Source organism: Pezoporus flaviventris, unplaced genomic scaffold, assembly GCF_033815535.1.
Source record: "Pezoporus flaviventris isolate CSIRO_AGI_PZ_B2104156 unplaced genomic scaffold, CSIRO_AGI_Pfla_v1 ptg000955l, whole genome shotgun sequence".
In the NCBI taxonomy this organism is placed as follows: Eukaryota; Metazoa; Chordata; class Aves; order Psittaciformes; family Psittacidae; genus Pezoporus; species Pezoporus flaviventris.
The window spans coordinates 7607-26866 of NW_026893500.1; the positions used below are offsets into that span (position 1 = coordinate 7607).

Here is a 19260-nt window from a genome sequence, read left to right on the forward strand (position 1 = left end):
CCCCACAACTGCATGCCTGCCCCACACCTGAGCATCACCCACATTGAGCATCACCCCATGGCCGTGGTCCCAGCCCCACAACTGCATCCTTGCCCCACATCTGAGCATCTCCCCATGGCCCAGCATCACCCCATGGCCGTGATCCCAGCCCCACAACTGCATCCCTGCCCCACACCTGAGCATCACCCACACTGAGCATCCCTCCATGGCCCAGCATCACCCCATGGCAGTGGTCCTCATCCCCACACCTGCGTCCCTGCCCCACATCTGAGCTTCCCCCCATGGTCATGGAGCAAGCCCCACACCTGAGCATCACCCACACCTGAGCATCCCCCCATGGCTGTGGTCCCCAGCCCCACATCTGATCATCCCCCCATGGCTGAGCATCACCCCATGGCCATGGTCCCAGCCCCACACTTGAGCATCACCCTATGGCCATGGTCCCAGCCCCACAGCTCCATCCCAGCCCCACATCTGATCATCTCCCCGTGGCTGAGCATCACCCCATGGCCATGGTCCCAGCCCCACAGCTCCATCCCAGCCCCACATCTGATCATCCCCACATCTGATCATCCCCCCATGGCTGAGCATCACCCCATGGCCATGGTCCCAGCCCCACATTGAGCATCACCCCATGGCCATGGTCCCAGCCCCACAACGGCATCCCTGCCCCACACCTGAGCATCACCTCATGGCCCAGCATCAGCCCATGGATGCGGTCCCCAGCCCCACAGCTCAGCATCACCCCATGGCTGAGCATCGCCCCCCCATGGCCATGGTCCCCACCCCACAGCTCCATCCCTGCCCCACATCTGAGCATCACCTGCATTGAGCATCACCCCATGGCTCAGCATCACCCCATGGCCATGGTCCCAGCCCCACACCTCCACCCTAGCCCCACACCTGAGCATCCCCCCATGGCCATGGTCCCAGCCCCACACCACCCTAGCCCCACACCTGAGCATCCCCCCATGGCCATGGTCCCAGCCCCACACCACCCTAGCCCCACACCTGAGTATCCCCACATGGCCATGGTCCCAGCCCCACACCTCCACCCCAGCCCCGTACCTCCACCCCATCCCCGCACCTCCATCCCAGCCCCACAGCTCCACCCCAGCCCCACACCTCCTCCCCAGCCCCACACCTCACCTCTCTCCCTTCCCCACAGGCGCCATGGCCGCTTCTCTCCCTCTCCTCCTCCTCCTCCTCCTCTTGGTGCTTCCCTCGAGCCCCGTGCCCGGCGCCGTGGCCGCGGTGCCGGACGCCAACGGCACGTGCCGGGGTTCGTCGCGGTGCCAACCGGGGGTCCTGCTCCCCGTGTGGCAACCCCACGACCCGTCGGCGGGCGACAAAGCGGCGCGCGCCGTCGTCTACTTCGTGGCCATGGTCTACCTCTTCTTGGGCGTCTCCATCATCGCCGACCGCTTCATGGCCTCCATCGAGGTCATCACGTCCAAGGAGAAGGAGATCACCATCACCCAAGCCAACGGCGAGACCAGCGTGGGCACGGTGCGCATCTGGAACGAGACCGTCTCCAACCTCACCTTGATGGCGTTGGGTTCTTCGGCGCCGGAGATCCTCTTATCGGTCATCGAGGTGTGCGGCCACGACTTCCAAGCGGGCGAATTGGGTCCCGGCACCATCGTCGGCAGCGCCGCCTTCAACATGTTCGTGGTGATCGCCGTCTGCGTCTACGTGGTGCCGGCGGGCGAGAGCCGGCGCATCAAGCACTTGCGCGTCTTCTTCGTCACGGCCGCTTGGAGCATCTTCGCCTACGTGTGGCTCTACCTCATCTTGGCCGTCATCTCGCCCGGCGTCGTGCAGGTGTGGGAGGCCCTCCTCACCCTCGTCTTCTTCCCCGTGTGCGTGGTGGTGGCGTGGGCGGCCGACAAGCGCCTCTTGTTCTACAAGGACGTCTACAAGCGCTACCGCGCCGACCCGCGCAGCGGCATCATCATCGGCACCGAAGGCGACGCGCCCAAGGCCATCGAGATGGATGGCGGTGCCGGTGGTGGCGGCGTCCCGGCAGCACCGGTGCCGCCGGTTGACCCATCGGAAGACAAGGACCAGGACGAAGCGCGCCGGGAAGTGATCCAGATCCTAAAGGAACTGAAGCAGAAGTACCCGGAGAAGGAATTGGAGCAACTCTTGGACATGGCCAACTACGCGGCGCTGTTGCACCAACAGAAGAGCCGCGCTTTCTACCGCATCCAAGCCACGCGCATGATGACGGGCGCCGGCAACGTGCTCCGCAAGCACGCGGCCGAGCCGTGGCGGCGCGCGGCGAGCGCGGCGGACGCGCGGCACGGCGACGACGGCGACGACGACGAAGGCTGCGGGCGCATCTACTTCGAGCCTTGCCTTTACCACTGCTTGGAGAACTGCGGCGCCGTGACGCTGTCGGTGGCTTGCGAGCCCGGCGCCGGCGCCAACCGCACCTTCTACGTGGATTACCGCACCGAGGACGGCTCGGCCAAGGCGGGTTCCGACTACGAGTACAGCGAGGGCACGTTGGTCTTCAAGCCGGGCGAGACGTTGAAGGAGCTCACCATCGGCATCATCGACGACGACATCTTCGAGGAGGACGAGCGCTTCTTCGTGCGCCTCTTGAACCTCCGCGTCGGCGACGCCGAAGGCATGTTCGAGCCCGACTGCGCCGAGCACCCCAAAGGCAAGTTGGTGGCGCCGGCCTTGGCCACCGTCACCATCTTGGACGACGACCACGGCGGGATCTTCGCCTTCCAAGAGCGGTTGCTCCGCGTGAGCGAGGGCCAAGGTTGGGCCGAGGTGAAGGTGGTGCGGGGCTCCGGCGCGCGCGGCACCGTCCTCCTGCCCTACCGCACCGTGGAGGGCTCGGCCAAGGGAGGCGGCGTCCACTACGAGGACGCGGTCGGCGAGCTCGAGTTCGGCAACGACGAGACCATGTGAGGGGGATATGGGGTGGATGGGGGGGATATGGGGTGGATGTGGGGGGGGTGATGCAATGGGGCTCGATGGGATGCAATGGGGGTCAACGGGATGCAGTGGGGTCAATGGGGCTCAATGGGGCGCAATGGGGTCAATGGCGCTCAATGGGATGCAATGGGGCTCAATGGGGCTCAATGGGATGTAATGGGACTCAATGGGGCTCCATGGTGCTCAGTGGGATGCAATGGGGCTTAATGGGATGCAATGGGGCTCAACGGGATGCAATGGGGCTCAACGGGGCTCAACGGGATGCAATGGGGCTCAATGGGATGCAATGGGGCTCAATGGGACGCACTGGGGCTCAGTGGGATGCAGTGGGGCTCAATGGGGTGCAATGGGGCTCAGTGGGGCTCAACAGGATGCAATGGGACTCAATGGGGCTCAATGGGACACAATGGGGCTCAATAGGATGCAATAGGGCTCAGTGGGGCTCAGTGGTGTGCAATGGGGCTCAGTGGGATGCAGTGAGGCTCAATGGTGTGCAATGGGGCTCAATGGGGCTCAGTGGGATGCAATGAGGCTCAATGGGGCTCCATGGTGCTCGGTGGGATGCAATGGGGCTTAATGGGGCTCAGTGGGATGCAGTGGGGCTCAATGGGGCTCAATGGGATGCAATGGGGCACACTGGGGCTCAATGGGATGCAATGGGGCTCAATGGTGTGCAATGGGGCTCCATGGGACGCAATGAGGCCCACTGGAACGCAATGGCGCTCAATAGGATGCAATAGGGCTCAATGGGGCTCAATGGTGTGCAATGGGGCTCAATGGGATGCACTGGGTCTCAATAGGGTGCAGTGGGGCTCCATGGGGTGCGATGGGGCTCAATGGGATGCAATGGGGCTCAATGGGGCGCAATGGTGTGCAATGGGGCTCAATGGGATGCAGTGGGGCTCAATGGTGTGCAATGGGGCTCAGGGGGGCTCAGTGGGATGCAATGGGGCTCAATGGGTCTCAGTGGGTCTCAATGGGATGCACTGGGGCTCAATGGTGTGCAATGGGGCTCAGTGGGGCTCAATGGGATGCAATGGGGCTCAATGGGATGCAATGAGGCTCAATGGGACGCAATGGGGCTCAATGGGATGCAATGGGTCTCCATGGGTCTCAATGGGTCTCAATGGTTCTCTATGGGTCTCAATGGGTCTCAATGGTTCTCTATGGGTCTCAATGGTTCTCTATGGGTCTCAATGGTTCTCTATGGGTCTCTATGGGTCTCTATGGGTCTCTATGGGTCTCTATGGGTCTCTATGGGTCTCTATGGGTCTCCGTGGGGCCGCAGGAGGTCGCTGCGGGTCCGCCTCGTGGACGCGGCTCAGTACGAGAAGCGGGAGCGGTTTTACATCGAGCTGGGGCCGCCGCGATGGATGAACCGCGGCATCTCCGGTGAGGGGCGGGGCCTGCAGGGAGGGGCGGGGCCTGCGGGAGAGGCAGGGATTGGCTGGAAGGGGCAGGGCTTGAGAGCGAAGGGAGGGGGTTGGCTGGGAGGGCCGGGGTTTGGTTGGGAGGGGCGGGGCCTGCGGGAGGGGCGGGGCTTGAGAGGGAAGGGAGGGGCTTGGCTGGGAGGGGGCGGGGCCTGTTGGAGGGGAGGGGCTTGAGAGCGAAGGGGAAATTGGAGGCGTGGTTTACGCTGGGAGGGGGCGGGGCTTAATGGGGCGGGGAGGGGGCGTGGCTCAGCGCCTGTTTCCCCCCCGCCCCCCCAGCTCTTCTGCTGACCCAAGGTAGGAGCCGACGGCCCGGGCCCGATCCTGATCCCAATCCCAGTCCTGATCCCGATCCTGATCCCAATCCTGATCCCGATCCTGATCCCAATCCCAGTCCTGATCCCGATCCTGATCCCAATCCTGATCCCAATCCCAGTCCTGATCCCGATCCTGATCCCAATCCTGATCCCGATCCTGATCCCAATCCTGATCCCGATCCTGATCCCAATCCCAGTCCTGATCCCGATCCTGATCCCAATCCTGATCCCAATCCCAGTCCTGATCCCGATCCTGATCCCGATCCTGATCCCAATCCCAGTCCTGATCCCGATCCTGATCCCAATCCTGATCCCAATCCCAGTCCTGATCCCAATCCTGATCCCAATCCTGATCCCAATCCCAGTCCTGATCCCAATCCTGATCCCAATCCTGATCCCAATCCCAGTCCTGATCCCAATCCTGATCCCAATCCTGATCCCAATCCCAGTCCTGATCCCGATCCTGATCCCAATCCTGATCCCAATCCCAGTCCTGATCCCAATCCTGATCCCAATCCTGATCCCAATCCCAGTCCTGATCCCGATCCTGATCCCAATCCTGATCCCAATCCCAGTCCTGATCCCGATCCTGATCCCAATCCTGATCCCCATCCCAGTCCTGATCCCGATCCTGATCCCGGGCCCGATCCCGATCCTGATCCCGATCCTGATCCCAATCCCGATCCTGATCCCGATCCCAGTCCTCATCCCGATCCTGATCCCAATCCCTGTCCCGATCCCGATCCTGATCCCGGGCCCGATCCCGATCCTGATCCCAATCCCGATCCTGATCCCGGGTCCGATCCCGATCCTGATCCAAATCCCAGTCCTGATCCTGATCCTGATCCCGATCCCAGTCCTGATCCCGATCCTGATCTGATCCCAATCCCAATCGTGATCCCAGTCCTGGTCCTGATCTGATCCCAATCCTGATCCTGATCCCGGTCCCAGTCCTGATCCTGATCTGATCCCGATCCCAATCCTGATCCCAGTCACGATCCTGATCCCAATCCCAATCCTGATCCCAGTCCTGATCCTGATCCCAGGTCTGATCCTGATCCTGCGCCCGCTCCTGATCCCAATCCTGATCCCAGTCCCAATCCTGTTCCCAACCTGATCCCGATCCTGATCTGATCCCAATCCCAATCGTGATCCCGATCCTGATCCCAGTCCTGGTTCTGTTCTGATCCTAATCCTGATCGTGATCCTGGTCCCAATCCCGATCCTGATCCCAGTTGCGATCCTGATCCCAATCCTGATTGTGATCCCAATCCCGATCCCAAACCTGATCCCAGTCGCAATCCTGATCCCAATCCTGATCCCAGTCACAATCCTGATCCCAATCCTGATCCCAGTCACGATCCTGATCCCAATCCTGATCCTGATCCCAATCCTGATCCCAGTCGCGATCCTGATCCCAGTCCTGATCCCAATCCCAATCCTGATCCCAGTCCCGATCCTGATCCCAGTCCTGATCCTGATCCCGATCTGATCCTGATCCCAGTCCCAATCCCAGTCCCAATCCTGTTCCCAACCTGATCCGGATCCTGATCCCAGTCCCGATCCTGATCCCGGTCCCGATCCTTTTCCCTATCTGATCCCGATCCTGATCCCAATCTGATCCCGATCCTGATCCCAATTCCAACATGATCCCAATCTGATCCCAGTCCTGATCCCAATCCTGATCCTGATCCGATCCCAATTCCAACGTGATCCCGATCTGATCCCAATCCTGATCCCAATTCCAACATGATCTCAATCTGATCCCGATCCTGATCCCAATCCTGATCCTGATCCGATCCCAATTCCAACGTGATCCCGATCTGATCCCAATCCTGATCCCAATCCCGCTCCTGCTCCCATGTCCCCATGCCCCCCCTGTGTCCCTCGTGTCCCTGGCTCTCCCTATGCCCCGTGCCCCCCTGTGCCCCACACACTGTGCCCCACACATTGTACCCCACACTGTACCCCACACAGTGCCCCACACTGTGCCCCACACATTGTACCCCACACTGTACCCCACACAGTGCCCCATACTGTACCCCACACATTGTACCCCACACTGTACCCCACACATTGTACCCCACACTGTGCCCCACACATTGTACCCCACATTGCATCCCACACCATGCTCCACTTCGTGCCCCAATCATTGTACCCCACATTGTACCCCACATTGTGCCCCACACATTGTGCCCCACACTGCGCCCCACACACCGTGCCCCACATTGTGCCCCACACATTGTACCCCACACTGTGCCCCACACCGTACCCCACACTTTGCCAAACACTGTGCCCCACACCGTACCCCACATTGTACCCCACACTGTGCCCCACACTCCACACAGTGTACCCCACTTTGTACCCCACATTGTGCCCCACACATTGTGCCCCACACCGTACCCCACATTGTACCCCACACCGTGCCCCACACTGTGCCCCACACTCCACACAGTGTACCCCACATTGTACCCCACATTGTGCCCCACACATTGTGCCCCACACTGCGCCCCACACACCGTGCCCCACATTGTGCCACACACATTGTACCCCACACTGTGCCCCACACCGTACCCCACACTGTGCCCCACACCGTGCCCCACACCGTGCCCCACAGCGGATGGCGAGCGGCAGCTCTCTGCCGAGGAGGAGGATGCCCGGCGCATCGCTGAGATGGGCAAACCTGTCCTGGGCGAGAACCGGCGCCTGGAGGTCATCATCGAGGAGTCCTACGACTTCAAGGTAGGGGGCACCATGGGGCAGGCCCCATAGCTCCATGGCCCCATAACCCCATAGCCCCCATAACCCCATAGCCCCATAGCCCCATAGCTCCATAGCTCCATGGCCCCATGGCCCCGTAGCCCAATAACCCCATAGCCCCATGGCCCCATAGCTCCATAGCCCCATAACCCCATAGCCCCCCTAACCCCACAGCCCCATAGCTCCATAGCTCCATAACCCCATAGCCCCCATAACCCCATAGCCCCATGGCCCCATAGCCCCATAGCTCCATAGCCCCATAACCCCACAGCCCCCATAACCCCACAGCCCCATGGCCCCATAGCCCCATAGCTCCATAGCCCCATAACCCCATAGCCCCCATAACCCCATAGCCCCATGGCCCCATAGCCCCATGGCCCCATAGCCCCATAGTCCCATGGCCCCATAGCTCCATAGCCCCATAACTCCATAGCCCCATGGCCACCAAAGCCATGGTCCCATGGCCCCATAGCCCCATAACCCCATAGCCCCGTAGCCCCGTAGCCCCATAACCCCATAGCCTCATAGTCCCATAGCCCCATGGCCCCATAGCTCCCAAAGACCCATGGCCCTGTGGCTCCATTGCCCAATGGCCCGATAGCCACATAGCTCCATGGCCCCATAGCCCTATAGCCCGATAACCCCATCGAACCATATCCCATAGCCCCATAACCCAATAGCCCCATAGCCTCTTAACCCTATAGCTCCATAGCCCTACAGCCTCTTAGCCCTATAGCCCCATAGCCCCATAACCCCATAGCCCCATAAACCCATAGCCCCATGGCCCCATAGCCCCGTAGCCCCATAACCCCTTAGCCCTATATCCCCATAGCCCCATAGCCCCATAACCCCATAGCCCGTTAGCCCTATAGCCCCATGGCCCTGCCCCACAGAACACGGTGGACAAGCTGATGAAGAAGACCAACCTGGCCACGGTGATCGGGACGCACTCATGGAGGGAGCAGTTCCTGGAGGCCATCACTGTCAGTGCAGGTGGGGCCATGCCATGGGGACATCGCCATGGGGCATCGCCATTGGGTACCACCATTGGGCATCACCACCATGGGGCATCGCCATTGGTTACCACCATCATGGACCATCACCACCATTGGGCACCATCACTGCTGGGCATCATCATCACCGTTGGGTACCACCATTGGGTGCCACCACGGAGCATCACCATCGGGTACCACCATTGGGTACCACCATAGAGCATCACCATTGGGTACCACCATTGGGTACCAACATGGATCACCACCATTGGGTACCATCATCACCATTGGGTACCACCATTGGGTGCCACCATGGAGCATCACCATCGGGTACCAGCATCACCATTGGGTACCACCATTGGGTACCACCATAGAGCATCACCATTGGGTACCACCATAGAGCATCACCATTGGGTACCACCATTGGGTGCCACCACGGAGCATCACCGTTGGGTACCACCATTGGGTACCACGATGGATCACCACCATTGGGTACCACCATAGAGCATCACCATTGGGTACCACCATTGGGTACCACCCTGGAGCATCACCATCGGGTACCATCATCACCATTGGGTACCATCATCACCATTGTGTACCACCATCGGATACCATCCTGGAGCATCACCATTGGGTACCATCATCACCATTGGGTACCACCATCGGAGGCCATCCTGGAGCATCACCATTGGGTACCACCCTGGAGCATCACCATTGGGTACCACCATCACCATTGGGTACTACCATTGGATACCACCCTGGAGCATCACCGTCGGGTACCATCATCACCATTGGGTACCATCATGGATCACCACCATTGGGTACCATCATCACCATTGGGTACCACCACTGGGTACCACCCTGGAGCATCACCATCGGGTACCATCATCACCATTGGGTACCACCATGGATCACCACCATTGGGTACCATCATCACCACTGGGTACCACCCTGGAGCATCACCATTGGGTACCACCATGGATCACCACCACTGGGTACCACCATTGGGTACCACCCTGGAGCATCACCATTGGGTACCATCATCACCATTGGGTACCACCATCGGATACCATCCTGGAGCATCACCATTGGGTACCATCATCACCATTGGGTACCACCATCGGATGCCATCCTGGAGCATCACCATTGGGTACCACCCTGGAGCATCACCATTGGGTACCACCATCACCATTGGGTACTACCATTGGATACCACCATGGAGCATCACCATTGGGTACCATCATCACCACTGGGTACCACCCTGGAGCATCACCATTGGGTACCACCATGGATCACCACCACTGGGTACCACCATTGGGTACCACCCTGGAGCATCACCGTTGGGTACCATCATCACCATTGGGTACCACCATCGGATACCATCCTGGAGCATCACCATTGGGTACCATCATCACCATTGGGTACCACCATCGGATACCATCCTGGAGCATCACCATTGGGTACCATCATCACCATTGGGTACCACCATCGGATGCCATCCTGGAGCATCACCATTGGGTACCATCATCACCATTGGGTACCACCATTGGATGCCATCCTGGAGCATCACCATCGGGTACCACCATCACCATCGGGTACCACCCTGGCCCACCACCGTGGGCCATCCCCATCATCACCACCGGGTCCCGCCACCGGGTACCCACCACGGCCCTACGCCGCCTCCCGCAGCGGGCGAGGAGGAGGAAGAGGAGGAAGGCCGCGAGGAGCGCCTGCCCTCGTGCTTCGACTACGTCATGCACTTCCTGACCGTGTTCTGGAAGGTTCTGTTCGCCTGCGTGCCCCCCACCGCCTACTGCAACGGCTGGGCCTGCTTCGGCGTCTCCATCGTGGTGCTGGGGCTGCTGACGGCGCTCATCGGCGACCTGGCCGCCCACTTCGGCTGCACCGTGGGGCTCAAGGACTCCGTCAACGCCGTGGTCTTCGTGGCGCTCGGGACATCCATCCCTGGTGAGGGGTGGGGATGGGGTGGGGGATATGGGGTATGGGGTAAAGGGATGGGGATGGGATGTGGTATATGGGGTGTATGGGGTATAGGGATGGGGATGGGGTGGGGATGGGATGTGGTATATGGGGTGTATGGGCTATAGGGATGGGGATGGGGTGGGGATGGGATGTGGTATATGGGGTGTATGGGCTATAGGGATGGGGATGGGGTGGGGTGGGATGGGGTGGGGTATATGGGGTATGGGGTAAAGGGATGGGGATGGGATGGGAACAGGATGGGATGGGGATGGGATGTGGTATATGGGGTATGGGGCAAAGGGATGGGGATGGGATGGGAACGGGATGGGATGGGGATGGGATGTGGTATATGGGGTGTATGGGGTATGGGGTATAGGGATGGGGATGGGGTGGGGATGGGATGAGATGGGGATGGGATGTGGTATATGGGGTGTATGGGGTATGGGGTATAGGGATGGGGATGGGGTGGGGATGTGGTGGGGATGGGATGGGGTGGGGTGGGATGGGGTGGGGTATATGGGGTATGGGGTAAAGGGATGGGGATGGGATGGGAATGGGATGGGGATGGGATGTGGTATATGGGGTGTATGGCGTATGGGGTAAAGGGATGGGGATGGGATGGGAACGGGATGGGATGGGGATGGGATGTGGTATATGGGGTGTATGGCGTATGGGGTATAGGGATGGGGATGGGGTGGGGATGGGGTGGGGTGGGATGGGATGTGGTATATGGGGTGTATGGGGTATAGGGATGGGGATGGGATGGGGATGGGATGTGGTATATGGGGTGTATGGGGTATAGGGATGGGGATGGGGTGGGGATGGGATGAGATGGGGATGGGATGTGGTATATGGGGTGTATGGCGTATGGGGTAAAGGGATGGGGATGGGATGGGAACAGGATGGGATGGGGATGGGATGTGGTATATGGGGTGTATGGCACATGGGGTAAAGGGATGGGATGGGAATGGGATGGGATGGGGATCGGATGTGGTATATGGGGTGTATGGCGTATGGGGTATAGGGATGGGGATGGGGTGGGGATGGGATGAGATGGGGATGGGATGTGGTATATGGGGTGTATGGGGTATGGGGTATAGGGATGGGGTGGGGATGGGATGGGGTGGGGTGGGATGGGGTGGGGTATATGGGGTATGGGGTAAAGGGATGGGGATGGGATGGGGATGGGATGTAGTATATGGGATGTATGGGGTATGGGGTATAGGGATGGGGTGGGGATGGGATGGGGTGGGGTGGGATGGGGTGGGGTATATGGGGTATGGGGTAAAGGGATGGGGATGGGATGGGGATGGGATGTAGTATATGGGATGTATGGGGTATGGGGTATAGGGATGGGGTGGGGATGGGATGGGGTGGGGTGGGATGGGGTGGGGTATATGGGGTATGGGGTAAAGGGATGGGGATGGGATGGGGATGGGATGTAGTATATGGGATGTATGGGGTATGGGGTATAGGGATGGGGTGGGGATGGGATGGGGTGGGGTGGGATGGGGTGGGGTGTATGGCGTATGGGGTATAAGGATGGGGATGGGGTGGGGATGGGGTGGGGTGGGGATGGGGTGGGGATCAGAGTCAGGTGTGGACAGGGCATTGGGTGTTGGTGCCGGCTCCATGTCCCCATGCCCATGGTGAATCCTCTGCCTGTGTCCCCATGTCCTTGACCCCATCCCCTATCCAATACCCCATATCCCATCTACCCTAAACCATACCCATTCCTATATCACACACTCCATACCCCATCCTCACCCCATCCCCATCCCTATACCCCATACGCCATACACCCCATATACCACATCCCATCCCCATCCCATCCTGTTCCCATCCCATCCCCATCCCTTTACCCCATACCCCATATACCCCATCCCCATCCCATCCCCACCCTCTTGTACCCCATGCCATCCCCATCCGATCCTCATCCCCATCCCTATACCCCATACACCCCATCCCACCCCCATTCCATCCCCATATACTCCATACCCCATTCCCCATATGCCCCATCCCCATCTCATCCCTATCCCATCCCACCCCATACACCACACCCCATCCCCATCCCCATCCCATCCCCATACCTATATCCCATACACCCTATATACCCCATCCTCACCCCATCCCCATACCTATATCCCATACACCCTATATACCCCATCCTCACCCCATCCTCACCCCACCCCCTACCCCCTACACCCCATACACCCCACCCCATCCCCATTCCATTGCCCCCTATACCCCATATATCCCCTCCCATTACCCCATATACCCCATTACCCCATTACCCCCATATCCCCCATATCTCCCATTACCCCATATCCCCCATATCCCCCATATCCCCCATATCCCCCATTACCCCATATCCCCCATATCCCCCATTCCCCCATATCCCCCATTCCCCCATATCCCCCATATCCCCCATTCCCCCATATCCCCCATTACCCCATATCCCCCATATCCCCCATTACCCCATATCCCCCATTACCCCATATCCCCCATATCCCCCATATCCCCCATTACCCCATATCCCCCATTACCCCATATCCCCCATATCCCCCATTACCCCCTATCCCCCATCTCCCCCATATCCCCCATTACCCCATCTCCCCCATCACCCCATATCCCCCATTCCCCCGTATCCCCCGTATCCCCCATTACCCCATATCCCCCATTACCCCGTATCCCCCATCTCCCCCATCTCCCCCATCTCCCCCTATCCCCCCCTATCCCCCCTATCCCCCATCTCCCCCCCATCTCCCCCCCGTTCCCCCCCACCCCAGACACCTTCGCCAGCAAAGTGGCCGCCCTGCAGGACCCTTGCGCCGACGCCTCCATCGGCAACGTCACCGGTTCCAACGCCGTCAACGTCTTCCTCGGCCTGGGCCTCGCCTGGTCCGTGGCCGCCGTCTATTGGGCGGCTCGGGGCCGGCCCTTCGAGGTGCGAGCCGGCACCTTGGCCTTCTCCGTCACCCTCTTCACCGTCTTCGCCTTCGTGGCCATCGGCGTCCTCCTGCTGCGGCGCCGCGGCGCCGGCGGAGGGGAGCTGGGGGGACCCCGCGGACCCAAGCTCCTCACCACGGCGCTCTTCCTCGCCCTCTGGCTCCTCTACGTGCTCTTCGCCAGCCTCGAGGCATACTGCCACATCCGGGGCTTCTAGGGGGGGGCTATGGGGTGGGCTATGGGGACAATGGGGTGATGGGGGTGATGGGGGAGATAGGGTAATGGGGGTAATGGGGGTAATGGGAGCAATGGGGGTAATGGGGTGATGGGGGTGATGGAGGTAATGGGTGAGATAGGGTAATGGGGGTAATGGGAGCAATGGGGGTAATGGGGTGATGGGAGTGATGGAGGTAATGGGTGAGATGGGGTAATGGGAGTAATGGGGTAATGGGGGTAATAGGGGTAATGGGGATGATGGGGTAATGGAGGTAATGGGGTAATGGGGGTGATGGAGGTAATGGGTGAGATAGGGTAATGGGGGTAATGGGAGTAATGGGGTAATGGGGGTAATAGGGGTAATGGGGATGATGGGGTAATGGAGGTAATGGGGTAATGGGGGTGATGGAGGTAATGGGTGAGATAGGGTAATGGGGGTAATGGGGTGATGGAGTAATAGGGGTAATGGGGACAATGGGGGTAATGAAGTAATAGGGGTAATGGGGGTAATGGGGACAATGGGGGTAATGAAGTAATAGGGGTAATGGGAGTAATGAAGTAATAGGGGTAATGGGGGTGATGGAGGTAATGGGTGAGATAGGGTAATGGGGTGATGGGGGTGATGGGGATGATGGGGTGATGGAGGCAATGGAGGTAATGGGGGTAATGGAGTGATAGAGGTAACAGAGGTGATAGGGATGATGGAGTAATGGGGGAGATGGGGTAATGGGGGCAATGGGGACCCAAGCTCCTCACCACGGCGCTCTTCCTCGCCCTCTGGCTCCTCTACGTGCTCTTCGCCAGCCTCGAGGCATACTGCCACATCCGGGGCTTCTAGGGGGGGGCTATGGGGTGGGCTATGGGGTGATATGGGGGTGATGGGAGTGATGGAGGTAATGGGTGAGATAGGGTAATGGGAGTAATGGGGTAATGGGGGTAATAGGGGTAATGGAGGTTATGGGGTAATGGGGGTGATGGAGGTAATGGGTGAGATAGGGTAATGGGGGTAATGGGGTAATAGGGGTGATGGGGTGATGGAGTAATAGGGGTAATGGGGACAATGGGGGTAATGAAGTAATAGGGGTAATGGGGGTGATGGAGGTAATGGGTGAGATAGGGTAATGGGGTGATGGGGGTGATGGGGATGATGGGGTGATGGAGGCAATGGAGGTAATGGGGGTAATGGAGTGATAGAGGTAACAGAGGTGATAGGGATGATGGAGTAATGGGGGAGATGGGGTAATGGGGGCAATGGGGACCCAAGCTCCTCACCACGGCGCTCTTCCTCGCCCTCTGGCTCCTCTACGTGCTCTTTGCCAGCCTCGAGGCATACTGCCACATCCGGGGCTTCTAGGGGGGGGCTATGGGGTGGGCTATGGGGTGATATGGGGGTGATGGGAGTGATGGAGGTAATGGGTGAGATAGGGTAATGGGGATAATGGGGTAATGGGGGTAATGGGGTGATGGGAGTGATGGAGGTAATGGGTGAGATGGGGTAATGGGAGTAATGGGGTAATGGGGGTAATAGGGGTAATGGGGATGATGGGGTAATGGAGGTAATGGGGTAATGGGGGTGATGGAGGTAATGGGTGAGATAGGGTAATGGGGGTAATGGGAGTAATGGGGTAATGGGGGTAATAGGGGTAATGGGGATGATGGGGTAATGGAGGTAATGGGGTAATGGGGGTGATGGAGGTAATGGGTGAGATAGGGTAATGGGGGTAATGGGGTGATGGAGTAATAGGGGTAATGGGGACAATGGGGGGAATGAAGTAATGGGGACAATGGGGGTAATGAAGTAATAGGGGTAATGGGGGTAATGGGGACAATGGGGGTAATGAAGTAATAGGGGTAATGGGGGTAATGAAGTAATAGGGGTAATGGGGGTGATGGAGGTAATGGGTGAGATAGGGTAATGGGGTGATGGGAGTGATGGGGATGATGGGGTGATGGAGGCAATGGAGGTAATGGGGGTAATGGAGTGATAGAGGTAACAGAGGTGATAGGGATGATGGAGTAATGGGGGAGATGGGGTAATGGGGGCCATGGGACCCAAGCTCCTCACCACGGCGCTCTTCCTCGCCCTCTGGCTCCTCTACGTGCTCTTCGCCAGCCTCGAGGCATACTGCCACATCCGGGGCTTCTAGGGGGGGGCTATGGGGTGGGCTATGGGGGCAATGGGGTGATGGGGTGATGGGGGAGATAGGGTAGTGGGGGTAATGGGGGTAATGGGAGCAATGGGGGTAATGGGGTGATGGGGGTGATGGAGGTAATGGGTGAGATAGGGTAATGGGGGTAATGGGAGTAATGGGGTAATGGGGGTATTAGGGGTAATGGGGATCATGGGGTGATGGAGGCAATGGAGGTAATGGGGGTAATGGAGTGATGGGGGTAATCGAGGCCTACTGCCACATCCGGGGCTTCTGGGGGGGGCTATGGGGTGGGCTATGGGGTGTTATAGGGGGTGATGGGGTGATGTGGTGATGGGAGTGATGGGGGAGATAGGGTAATGGGGGAGATAGGTTAATAGGGGTAATGGAGGTAATGGGGTAATGGGGGTGATGGAGGTAATAGGGGTAATGGGGGTGATGGAGGTAATGGGTGAGATAGGGTAATAGGGGTAACGGGGGTAATGGGGGCAATGGGGGAGATGGGGTAATGGGGGTAATGGGGTAATAGGGGTAATGGAGGTTAATGGGAGTAATGGGGGTGATGGTGGTAATGGGTGAGATAGGGTAATGGGGGTAATGGGAGTAATGGGGGTAACGGGGGAGATAGGGTAATGGGGTAATGAGGGTGATGGGGGTGATGGAGGTAATGGGTGAGATAGGGTAATGGGGTGATGGGGGTGTTGGGGATGATGGGGGGATGGAGCCAATGGAGGTAATGGGGCAATGGGAGTAATGGAGTAATGGGAGCAATGGGGGTAATGGGGTAATGGGGATGATGGAGTAATGGCAGAGATAGGGTAATAGGGGCAATGGGGGTAACGGGAGCAATGGGGTGATGGGGGTAATGGGGGTAATGGAGTAATGGGAGCAATGGGGTAATGGGGAAAAGGGGGTGATGGGGGCAATGGGGGTAATGGAGTAATGGGAGCAATGGGGGTAATGGGGGAAAAGGGAGTGATGGGGGCAATGGGGGTAATGGAGTAATGGGAGCAATGGGGGTAATGGGGAAAAGGGGGTGATGGGGGCAATGGGGGTAATGGGGTAATGGGTGCAGATAGGATAATAGGGGCAAGGCGGCTATGGGGTAATGGGGGCAATGGAGGCAATGGGGGGGCGATAATAGGGGCTATGGGGGTAATGGGGTCAATGGGAGTTATGGGGGCTATAGGGACAATGGGGGGACATGGGGTCAATTGGGGACAATGGGGGTCAATGCAGGCAATGGGGACACAGAGACATGGGCAGCAATGGGGTCCCCCTCATGCCCCCCATGTCCCCTTTGGGGTCCCCATGTGCCCCTGATGCCCCCCATGTCCCAATGGCCCCCTTGGGACCCCCCCTTCCCCCCCCCATGATGTCCCTATGGGGTTCCCAATGTCCCTGGGACCCCCAGATCTTAATGTGGGGCCCATAGGATGTGGTCTATGGACACGTGTGTTGGGGGTAATGTGACACGTGTTGGGGGTCATGTGACACGTGTGTTGGGATCCATGCACAGGTGTGTTGGGGGTCATGTGACATGTGTTGGGATCCATGGATACGTGTGTTGGGGGTCATGTGACACGTGTGTTGGGGGTCATGTGACACGTGTGTTGGGGGTCATGCGACGTGTGTTGGGTTCCATGGACACGTGTGTTGGGGATCATGTGACACGTGTGTTGGGATCCATGGACACGTGTGTTGGGGGGTTATGTGACACATGTGTTGGGGTCCATGCACACATGTTGGGGATCATGGGACACACATGTTGGGGTCCATGGACACGTGTTGGGGGTCATGTGACACATTTTGCGATCCATGTGACACATGTTGGGATCCATGGACACGTGTGTTGGGATCCGTGCACATGTGTGTTGGGGGTCATGTGACACATGTTGGGATCCATGGACATGTGTGTTGGGGGTCATGTGACACGTATGTTGGGATCCATGGACACGTGTGTTGGGGGGTCATGTGACACGTGTGTTGGGATCCATGCACACGTGTGTTGGGGATCATGGGACACATGTTGGAGTCCATGGACACGTGTTGGGGGTCATGTGACACATGTTGCAATCCGTGTGACACATGTTGGGATCCATGGACACGTGTGTTGGGATCATGTGACACGCGTGTTGGGGGTCATGTGACACGCATGTTGAGGGTCATGTGACATGTGTGGGGCTGTTGCTGTGGGTGCCACAGAAGAAACCCCCCCAAGAAACAGCCTCGGCTCCGAGTGTGCTTGTGACTGCGCCGCCCCATAGCACCCATGGAACCCATAGCACCCATAGCCCTATAGCACCTATAGCCCCATAGAACCCATAGCACCCATAGCCCTACAGCCCCATAGCACCCATAGCTCCCGTGGAACCCATAGCACCCATGGAACCCATAGCACCCATAGCCCTATAGCACCTATAGCCCCGTAGCACCCATAGAACCCATAGCACCCATAGCCCTATAGCACCTATAGCCCCATAGCACCCATAGCTCCCGTGGAACCCATAGCACCCATGGAACCCATAGCACCCATAGCCCTATAGCACCTATAGCCCCGTAGCACCCATGGAACCCATAGCACCCATAGCCCTATAGCACCTATAGCCCCATAGCCCTATAGCACCTATAGCCCCATAGCACCTATAGCCCTACAGCCCCATAGCACCCATAGCTCCCGTGGAACCCATAGCACCCATGGCAAGCCCTGGGTTGCCCCACGATGAGGTCACAGTGACATCACACTGCCCCCTACGACATCATCACAGTGACATCATCACTGACGTCAGACAGAGCCCCCGATGAGGTCACAGTGATGCGCGGATTGACGTCACACCGCCCCTATGATGGCGTCACAGTGACTTCACAAAAGCCCCTCCTCCGGCCCCTGGGTGAGGTCACAATGACGTCACACCCCGCGCTCCCGTCCACGACCATGGTGACGTCACACCGCGGCCCCTACCACGTGTTGAGGACGCAGTGACGTCACACGGCCCCTCCGAGCGTCCCTACCCGTGACATCACCGCGCCGCTGCTGACGTCACCCCTCGGGAATTTACCCCCACCCCCCCCCCGCCGCTCCGAGCCCCGTTGCACCGGGTGACGGGCGGCTGGGCTCTGCCGTAAAGCGCGGCGGCGGGGTGTCGCGCACGGAGGTGCCATGACGAGGCTGGTTCCGAGCTGCCGTAAAGCGCGGCGGCGGGAACTGGTGTTGACCGGTACCGAGCTGCGGTAAAGCGCGGCGGCGGGAACTGGTGCTGACCGGTACCGAGCTGCCGTAAAGCGCGGCGGAGGGGTGTCGTGCGCAGCGGTGCCACGTCGGGGCCGGTGCCCAAGAGCGCCGGTTTGCCGTAAAGCGCGGCGGCGCGGTGTCGCGCTCAGTGGTGCCATGACGAGGCTGGTACCGAGCTGCCGTCAAGCGCGTGCGGCTCAGTGTCGCGCTCACTGTATCGCCATGACGACGCCGGCGCCGAACATTGCCGAGCTGCCGTCAAGCGCGTGCGGGAGA

At 59.1% G+C, this 19260-nt stretch overlaps 1 protein-coding gene across 1 annotated transcript; it reads left to right on the plus strand.

Moving 5' to 3' along the window:
• The first annotated feature begins 1236 nt into the window (after nucleotides 1–1236).
• Nucleotides 1237–14185, plus strand: SLC8A2 (solute carrier family 8 member A2). The gene is made up of 8 exons (XM_061444519.1): nucleotides 1237–2924; nucleotides 4244–4347; nucleotides 4665–4682; nucleotides 7320–7444; nucleotides 8356–8455; nucleotides 10144–10422; nucleotides 13227–13617; nucleotides 14168–14185. Exons 1-7 carry the CDS (start codon nucleotides 1384–1386, stop codon nucleotides 13601–13603), a joined length of 2544 nt encoding a protein of 847 aa, XP_061300503.1. The 5' UTR covers nucleotides 1237–1383; the 3' UTR covers nucleotides 13604–13617; nucleotides 14168–14185.
• The last annotated feature ends 5075 nt before the right edge of the window (nucleotides 14186–19260 follow it).